Here is a 10,190-nt window from a genome sequence, read left to right as displayed (position 1 = left end):
ATTTTTGTAGCTTCATAACATTACAGCTGAACCAATGAAGTCACATGGACTATTTGAGCAAAGTCCTTACTACCTTTCTGGCCTTGAATGTTTCAGTTGTGTCGATGTCTATGCAGGGTCAGAAAGCTCTTGGATTTCATCAAAAATATCTTAATTTGTCTTCCGAGGATGAATGAAGGTCTTACGAGTGGAACGACATGAGGCTAACTACCATTTTTGAGTGAACTATCCCTTTAAAGGCCCTTAGGACTAGCATTTTCACTATTGTATATAACATAACCTTGCCTTTTTCCTGACAGCATAAGCAGCGCCGAACTATGGTAATGAAGTCAGACTTAAGTCAACACAACACCCACTCTTGCATTACAACCTTTGCCATACTAATCATCGAGTACATCTTAAAGATGGGATTTGGAGACTTTCCCTGGCATGAGCGTGAGAGATGAAAGTTAAATACAAGCCAAAATGATGGTTTAGACTGAACAACTCCACTTCAATCAGTTCTGAGGGACACTGGACTGTACAGTATGCTTTTAACTCTCTGTGGCCACTTTTATTTTTCCATTTGGACTATTTATCGAACATTTTCATTTGATCTGGCACCATTTTTGACCTGAAATAGTTTAGAAATGTGGTTCAAGGACAAGTGTGCCAAAAAATGAAAATTATTATTGTTTGCTCACGCTCATGTCATTCCAAATCTGTATGAGTTGCTTTCATATATGAAACACAAAAGAAGACATTTTGAAAAAAGTCTCTTTTGTTCATACAATGAACCCCATTGACTTTTATTGTAGCCTACAGCTAAAAAACAGTTGAAATATTCTCCAAAATATCATAATTTGGGTTCTCCGGTAGGGCTGTCTAATGCGTAATGTACGTTATGTATTTAAACAGTTTTGTTAAAACCATATCATTACTTGCTTTTGATACTTTATTTTAAGTAAATATTATTGCTTCATTGCTAATATATGTATTTTAAGTCATTTTAATTTTATTATTGTTTGCTTAGGTCTATTTTTATTACCTCAAAACAATTAATTATACTTATCCGATTACTCGATTAATCGTCAGAATAACTAGCAATTACTCATTTACCCAAATTAATTGTTAGCGACAGCCCTATATATTTTTTTAGACAAACTACTGGTTTTGATTGTTCACCTTATCCTCTTTATTGCTAAATTCAGCCATGAGAGAGGAAGATGTCTGCGAAAGTTGTCATTCTCTGTCATGCTTAGACACCAACAGAGAGCGGTTTCTGCCGTTCAGGTGTGAAATTCCTCTTCGACTGAAGTTGAAGCGAAGGGTTGAAGGAGTTCAACTGTTGTGCAAATGGATTACTATGGATTAATCGAGGATACAGCAATGAGAAACACTTCTTAGGGAAATGGATGGAGGGAAAATCTTCTCAGCTGTGATTGAACCACAACCAATTTCATCCTTGGGAATTAAGGAGCACTTCAGTCAAAATATCTTGCGAGTCTTTTGGTTGGGTTTTAGAGCTCGGAGATTATACCAAATGATAGTAGTTTTCAGCTACGCCTGCATATTAGCAGTAAACAGCGTAGCGGTCCCTAAGGGAACAACATCTAACTTCCCTCCAACATCATCATTTCAGCCCTTCATAAGTTAGGTAATGACAGAGAACTGCTGCCAACTCGACCCTGCACATGTTCGCTGAGAAAACCCAAACCCTATCGCAAAGCCAAGTTTGATGTGGCTGAAGGACCTAATTCAGAGGATGAACTTCGCCCTAGCGGTAAATGAATTGGTGTATTCTGAGAGGTTAAGGGTGGAGCTGAGGCGACCATAGCAGGTGCGGTAGCAAAACTGCATGAGAATTGCATATTCAGCAAGAAAAAAACCCCAAAGCTCAGGATTTTCGATGTGAAGTTAAGCTTTGGCTGCAGTCTCGCTTTTGACACCAAAGTGACAACCCGCTACTAAAGCGCAAAGACCGTACATGAATCTTTCTTCGCAGTGGAGTGACACACATTTCTCTGGCAGCCCGTAATGCAGATCTGTTGCACCTATGTGGCACAAAAGCTTGGCACGCTTTTGCGTTTCCTCTTCAAAGCTTCCACTTCAAATCTTGCTGGGATATAGCGGGGCGCTCATATAACCAAACACATCTGGACTCACCGCAAGACCTGGGAGGCCCTGCAAGCACCAGAAGGTCAGCCATATTGTCAAAGACTCAAAAACGTGGCCTTGCTAAGAGGCTAATAACTGGGTTCTTTGATATAGTAATGATGGGAATATTTAGTCTTGCAAAACCACATATTTGATGAATAAAGTCTAGTTCGCTTTGCAGCTTATTACACCCTCTTAGAAAGCAACATACTGGTGATCAGCATGTAAAACAGCCAACCACTTAAATTTGTTTTTACATGCCTTTTAGGGCTAATCTAAAATAGTTGAAGTAGAAGTAGAAATGCCGGTTTAAAACACAAAAAACATAAGCAGAAATGTGAAAATACTTTATAATGTGAATTTCTGTCTTACCAAAAAAAAAACTGAATTATAAAGAATTTCAGAAGCAGGCTTGTGCATACTTAGTTTACAAATGTATGCCACATTTTATGGTAGCACTAAGTGCCTCAAATTAAACCATTTTAAGCCTCTTACCTGGCAAGTCCACTTATTAATTCCTCCTCAAAGACGTTAATTGAATCAATTCAGAACCGAATGGAATGACATTTGATTCTGTTAACAGTTCTCTCTCACATTCTTTCCTCAAGGTGGTAAAATATTACATACATACATATATATTAAATGCTAGTGAATCTACAATGCAATACATACAGTGTTTATTGTTGTCCAATTACTGAACAAATGACTCTTTTGAGTCAGTTTTTGATTAATCATAAAAATAGAGCGCAACCAGTGTATTCCGTTTCCTGAACAATGACTCTTATGAGTTGATTCTTTTTAATGAATTGTAAGCATAGAGCACAACCTGTGTATTCCATTTCATGAACAATGACTCTTATGAGTAGATTCCTTTTAATGAATCTTTAACAAGTGAATTCCATTTCAAACAATGACTCTTATAAGACAATTCTTTGTAGCACAGAGAGCACAACTGGTGTTGTCCTCTTATGAGCTAATTCTTTTTAATGAATCATAAACATAGAGCGCAACCAGTGAATTCTGTTTCCTGAACAATGACTCTTATGAGTCAATTCTTTTTAATGAATCAGAAACATAGAGCGCAACCAGTGTATTCCATTTCCTGAACAATGACTCTCGTGAGTCGGTTCTTTTTATTGAATCATGAACATGGAGCACAACCGGTGTATTCCATTTCCTGAACAATGACTCTTATGAGTCGATTTTTTTTAATGAATCACTAAGGAAGAGCGCAACCAGTGTATTCTGTTTCAAACAATGACTCTTAAGAGTCAATTCTTTTTAATGAATCATAGCCATATAGTGCAACCAGTGTATTTCATTTCATGGACAATGACTCTTGTGAGTCGATTTTTTTTTTTAATGAAATATCAACATCACAACCAGTGAATTCTATTTTGAACAATGACTCTTATGAGTCGATTCGTTTTATTGAATCGTAAACAGAGAGCGCAACCAGTGTATACCGTTTCCTGAACAATGACTCTTATGAGTTGATTCTTTTTAATGAATCATAAGCATAGAGCACAACCAGTGTATTCCGTTTCATGAACAATGACTCTTATGAGTAGATTCTTTTTAATGAATCTTTAACATCGCAACAAGTGAATTCCATTTTGAGCAATGAATCTTATGAGATGGTTCTTTGTAACACAGAGAGCACAACCAGTGTTGTCCTCTTATGAGCTAATTCTTTTTAATGAATCATAAACATAGAGCACAGCCAGTGTATTCCGTGACTCTTATGAGTTGATTCTTTTTAATGAATCACAAATGAAGAGCACAACCAGTGTATTCCGTTTCAAACAATGACTCTTAAGAGTCAATTCTTTTTAATGAATCATAGACATAAAGCACAACCAGTGTATTACGTTTCATGGACAATGACTCTTGTGAGTCGATTCTTTTTTAAATGAAATATCAACATCACAACCAGTGAATTCTATTTTGAACAATGACTCTTATGAGTCGATTTTTTTTATTGAATCATAAACAGAGAGCGCAACCAGTGTATTCCGTTTCCTGAACAATGACTCTTATGAGTCGATTCTTTGTAATAAATCATAAACAGAGAGCGCAACCAGTGTATTTCGTTTCCTGAACAGTGACTCTTATGAGCCGATTCTTTTAATGAATCATAAACGTAGAGTGCAACCAGTGTATTCCATTTCAAACAATGACTCTTATGAGTCGATTTGTCTTAATGAATCATAAACAGAGCGCAACCAGTGTATTCATTTTTTAATGAATCATAAATCAGCCATATAGTGCAACCAGTGAACTTCATTTCAACAATGACTCAGTGATTTTTTTTCATTTTCACAGCCAGTGATTTTGAACAATGACTCTTATGAGTAGATTCTTTTAAATAAGTCATAAACATGTAGCGCAACCAGTGTATTCCATTTCAGACAATGACTCTAATGAGTCAATTCTTTTTAATTAATCATAAACATAGAGCACAATCAGTGTTGACCTCTTATGATGAGTCATTCTTTTTAATGAATCAAACGCATAAAATTTACTATTAACTGTTATAATGTTGTACCAGTTTAGAGTGAGACTTCAGTGTATTTACTGACTGGTTATTCACATAACAACACCTTAGGAGTTTTGCCAGTAGTATTTTATAAAAAAATTGTATGCTGTTGTTTAGTATTCACTATGTATATAGTTAATGGCAGTTATTTAAATGCATTTATGCCAATTTTGAAATGTTTTTAAGATAAAATGATCTCTTTTGGCAGTGGAATTGCAAATTATTACCTCAAAAATAGTAAAAAAAGCCATTAATTGATCTGCTCAAGAACCACATTTTAATAATTCTCTTTCCTATGCATAAACATGACTTGTTTTCATCTTTTCTTTTTCAGGTATAAAGCCATTCCTTGGCGTTACTGGCATCAAGCTCTACCAGCTGAGGAACCATAGCCATAAATGGTTTCAAACTGCACACAAACTTAGAAGTGGTTTAACCAAAGGTGAGGGATCACATTCACCCTCTACTTATTTTGAATAAGTCCCATTAAACCCCTAAGGATTTAAGGAACATTGTAATTGAACAAATCCCCTATAAGAAGCTGTAAGCAGGGCCGTGCTGTGCAGGTTTTTGAAAAAGATTTGATGTTCTCCTATAGATCATCTTAGCATAAAACGCTGCAAACCACACCAAATGAGGAGGAACAGCTGTGTTAAAAAGATCCCTTTAACAACCAACAACATTTTCACTCAAGTTTAATGATTATGTGGAGACACAGACAGTGACAAATTGGCCACTAAGGGTTTCAGTTTCAGCTTTATTGAGAAAACAGAGATAGAGAGAGAGTGTGAGCGTGTTCTCCAGGGAGCGCATTGATCCGACAGTTCACTTGTTTTGAATTTTCCCATTTACAGTGCGAGGGTCCAACCCAGTGACCCGGCAGAGTCCATCCTGAATACAGAGGAGGAATAAATAAATAAATTAAACTGCGGATACTGTCCGTGAGCTCAAGAATGTGAGCAGACGCTCACTGAAAACAAATACAGCAATGTTGAACCAATGCAGACACTGATTATTAAACAGGCACATACAGGTAAGCATTTGTGGAAGGTGAGCCTAGCCATTGTGTGTAAAGTTAGCTCCATCTGGGAAAGTGCTCAGAAACATAAATAAAGAAAATCGTGTTTTGTATTTCTAAAAATGAAAAATGCCACATGCAACGTGAGTGAGCTGTACTGCATGTGATAGAGTGACAGTTTGAAAGGCACTGTGCCTGCTAATGTGGGCGCTAATGCGTGTATTAGCGTGGCTGTCGTGTGGGCGCTAATGAGGCTGTACCATGTTTGTTGTTACAGAACAAATGAAATAAACAGTATAAACCGAGAAACCATTCAGGCATGCTTTGTTTTCAGAGCTGATGATTCAAAAATGAAGTTCAGGCTTGAGTGATTTGTTTCACTTCTGATTCATTTCTTGTTCTGGAGAAGAGAAGAGCAGAGATTTGAACAGATTAGATAAAGGTTTTATGTGTTTAAATTTATCTGCTGGAATTTCTGGCATGAGTTTTTCACCTAACCAGCCAGTCAGTTACCATAATTAGGCTACTAAAATGCAACTCGGTTAAAAGAAATGTGTTTTGCAATTACTGGTTTTCCACAGTAAGGAATCTGCATGAGAATTTTAATCTTTTTTTTCAAAGCTTTTTTGGGTAGGATAAGATTTAGGAAAAGCAGCGTGAGAAAGAAATAGCTGTACTATGTAGAAAGGTTGATAACGTGGCTTGGCTTTAAAACGATTTTTTTTTACCCGTTTGCTTTTTTGCCACGTTTTAGCCCCTGAATTACTAGGGTGCTGCCACAAGTGTGTGTGAGTGTGTGTGGTCTTCATTAAAAACCCTGTTCTACAGAACTTAAAAACCTGCTAATCAGCACTCGCTTATTCTGGCCAAATAAACCCGGGATTTTTCCTAAAAAGCAAAGAGATGTGGGAGGGAGAAAGCTAAAAGAAGCCTTTAGCCAGAGTCAAGATATGCTTCAGACAAAGACATTGAAATAAAGCACTCGGACGCACCCACTTGTGGCCAACTGTGCACATAAATAAGTAATTTTTATAATTTTCGTGCACCGTCAAAGCAAATTAAGATCATAAAAGACAGCTTGCTAAGTTAAAGGCTGTTCCTTTGAACTCAAATTGAGAAAGACATATAATTCATCTAATGGATGGAACAGATTTGCTTGTATTTTCTCTCCCTCTCTCAGACACACACCACTGTGTGAAACTTTCCCATGAGAACAGCTCAGAAAACAAAGTCCTGCCCGTTTCCGATACACCCGTCACAAAACAACCAGCGAGGTATCCCAGCAACAGTGTTCTACATATGAGGCGAGGAGAAATATGAGTGAGCGAATTATGACAATTAAACCTCAGAAAGTCTCTAGCTCTAAGCTGAATTCCTTTCCTGGAAACAAAATATTAAGTCTTTCTCATCTCTATTTCACACAGTAATTCAAATAATATTAGAACGTGCTGCTCGCAGCAACTTTTTCCATTATAAACAAATACAAAACGAAACAAAACATCCAAAATCCTTACTTAAGACCAACCAAGGGAGGAGGGGTTGTGGGAACAGTGTGCTTGAGGCCGACCCGCAGTGACCTCTGACCTCCCGACTGCTACAGATGCTCCCTGACTGACCCAGTGGGCGGAGCCCCTGCCTGTCACTCACATTTAGACCTGCCCCTTTCAGGAAGGCACCATTCAATGCCTCTTATTTTAGTGTGCACTTTAAATATGCACCGTATAAATACACACACACAAAGGCCGTCTGAGTATGGGAGAGAAGCGAGGGAACTTCCAAAGGGAACATGAAATTAGAAGTGGGGAATTGAAGTCTGATTGTATCTCGAGTCTTATTATTAGTCTAGGTGCTCCTTTCTGTGAAGCTTCAATAATGGCGGCAGCGGCTGGCTGAGTATATTAATAGATAAACCATTTGAGCAGGTATAGCTCAGAGTCTGTCATATTGCTTTTGATGTTTGGAGCCTTTACACTGAAAATGTACAATTCGATGGGCAAATACATCAGTCTTTCAAAGTGGTCCGCATTTGCTGTTGACCGAGAGCTCCTTAGCCATCTCGAAATTAAGCAACCGTCCCTGCGGAATATAAATACAATTTTACATTTGAGTGCTCGGTTGATTCCCCCTCCTGTGTCTTGTGGCCAAGGCCCTTCTCCCATTGCTCAACCTTGTTGAGCAAGCTCGGAACGTGTGCGTAACTGCGTACGTGTGTTTACTGCAGTTTTAGGTAGTTGGGAATAGAGTAGTTGAACATTAGAAAGTCCAGTTTGTAGAGTTGGTACAGCTGGCCTTGCTGCAGCGAGCTGATGTTGTTGAAAAACATGGCCGCCATTTGGTCGGTGGTACGAGTTGATTTGGCGTACGTCGGGAAGCGCAAGGAGTCGCCCACCCCTGCCAGTTTGAGCACGTAGTTGGCGTCCTCCTCCAGAGTCTCGTACTTGCCCACCAGGTCGTAGTGGATGTGGCAGGGGTGGCAGAGCGAGTAAACCGTCTGCCAGTGTTCGTTGAGCGGAGCTTCTCTCTGAGTGCCCGGGTCCACCAGGTACTCCGCAAACTCTTCGAACTTCACATCAGCGCCGCTCTGCAGCGCCTCGGTGGTTGCGTTCTTCCGGTAACGCCGCACAATCTTCGTCCCGTAGCGTTTGTGAAATGAGGTGTTGTATCGGAGCGTGAACTTGTTGCGGTAGGCCGACACCAGCCGCTCGAAGGGCTCGCGCACAAAGAGGAACTTGAGGTAGCTCTTGAGTCGGTGGTTGATGTCGGGAATGCTGTACTGGTTGAGGGTTTTGAGGTTGGAGGGCACGTGGGCCTCGTTGGAAGGGATCTCCATGGGGTTGCTGTACTTGCCCCGGCCGCTCAGCACCATCATGACCCGCTTCCAGTTGGTGCAGGCCACCTTGGGGACGTAGCAGTAGATGAGCTCATGCTCATCATCCACCACAAGGTGCTTGAGGTCACTGGGAGTCAGGACGCGTCGCTTGCGGCTGGACGCGCTGTGGGCACGGCACGTGTCCGCCACTTGATCCCGCCGGGCCTGATGCAACACTGCCGCTGCAGAGAACTCGGCCTAGGAAAGAGAAAAAGGAAAGGGTTATGGTATTAATTAAAAAACAGATAAAGTGCCCAAACTCTGTCCTGGAGGGACAGTGTCCTGCAGAGTTGAGATCCAACTTGCCTCAACACACCTACTGGGAAGTTTGTAGTATGCCTAGTGAGAGCTTGATTAGCAGGTTCAGGTGTGTCTTATTGGGGTTAGAGCTAATCTCTGAATGACACCGGCCCTCCAGGCCTGAGTTTGGGCACCCGTGAAGTAGGTCAAACAGTAGAGCAGAAGCTCTCAACTCTGGCTCTCAAGATCCACTTTCCTGCAGAGTTTAGCTTCAACCTTCAACCAAACTCACCTGCCTGTAACTTTCTAGTGATCCCCAAGAGCTTGATTAGCTTGTTTAGGTGTGTTTGATTAGGATTGGAGCTAAACTCTGCAGAAAAAGTGGATCTCGAGGGCCAGAGGTGAGAAACCCAGCAGTAGAGGATAGCTCAGGGGTGTTCTGCTCCTGGAGGGCCAATGTCCTGTGGAGTTTAACTCCAACTAGGTCCACACTTGTCTGGAAGTTTTCAGTGAGTCTGAACTTTAATTCAGGTGTGTTTAATTAGGGCTGAAGCTAAACTTTGCAGGACATTGGCCCTCTAGGAGCAGGTTTGGACACCCCTGGCATAGCTATAGCAATGCCAAAGTTATGGGTTCAATTCTCAGGGAATGCATGAACTGATAAAAATGAAGACATTCAATGCAATGGATAAATGCATCTGCCAAATGCATAAATGTGAATATAAATGTAAAGACTCATTTCCCATGTGCCATTTAAAGCCCTGTAAAGACTGTAAATCAGCAGGCTGCCATAAAGGGGAAAGTTTTGCACCAGACAATATTATTAAAATCTTATTTTAAATCCTCTACAGCAGGGACACTTAATTCTGCTTCCAGAGATCTCCCATCCCGCCAATTTTGGTTTTAACCCTTTAACATCCAATCTGTTTAATTAGAGTAACTTAACTTTGCAGGACAGTAGATCTGCCTAAGGAAAATATTAAAGGAAAACCTGGGTATTAACACTTGTATGGCTTTATATAACTTCACGATGGTCATCATATCAGTAAATTATTTTGCGGTATTGTGTTGCGGTAAAAATAGCAACAGGTAGTGCCAGTGGCTTACCGAGTGCAAACATTTCACATCATCGAAATAATGGCGCCGCCCCATAGTCCAAAATATGTATAATACAATTTTTCATGGGTTTTCCACTACATTAATTTGTTGACAATCCCAGAACGCAATGCAACAAACTAAGGGAAAAATTCATTCAAGACAGCAGCTAAAGGTGAGAGAAAATTGTAAAAATACTTTTCAAAAGAGTTTAATCTAATTAAAATGGACTATTTTACCTACTATTGGTGCATGATATTTGTATGCTTTTTTGTTATTAGTTTAGCCTTATA

General features: G+C 39.8%; 1 protein-coding gene across 2 annotated transcripts in view; it reads right to left on the bottom strand.

Annotated features, from left to right (window-relative positions):
• Positions 1 to 5,212: 5,212 nt before the first annotated feature.
• Positions 5,213 to 10,190, bottom strand: part of chst11 (carbohydrate (chondroitin 4) sulfotransferase 11) — a 58,198-nt gene continuing 53,220 nt past the window's right edge. Inside the window, exon 3 of one of the 2 annotated variants that reach the window (XM_051108424.1) lies at positions 5,213 to 8,760. In XM_051108424.1, the coding sequence (XP_050964381.1) occupies positions 7,906 to 8,760 (855 nt within the window). In that variant the 3' untranslated portion in view covers positions 5,213 to 7,905. The remainder of the gene's footprint in view (positions 8,761 to 10,190) is intronic. The other variant, XM_051108423.1, reaches the window with a different exon arrangement.

The sequence above is a fragment of the Labeo rohita genome, chromosome 4 (assembly GCF_022985175.1).
Source record: "Labeo rohita strain BAU-BD-2019 chromosome 4, IGBB_LRoh.1.0, whole genome shotgun sequence".
Lineage (NCBI taxonomy): Eukaryota > Metazoa > Chordata > Actinopteri > Cypriniformes > Cyprinidae > Labeo > Labeo rohita.
Note: the sequence above shows the minus strand (reverse complement) of the source record. Positions and strands in the feature narration are given on the sequence as shown.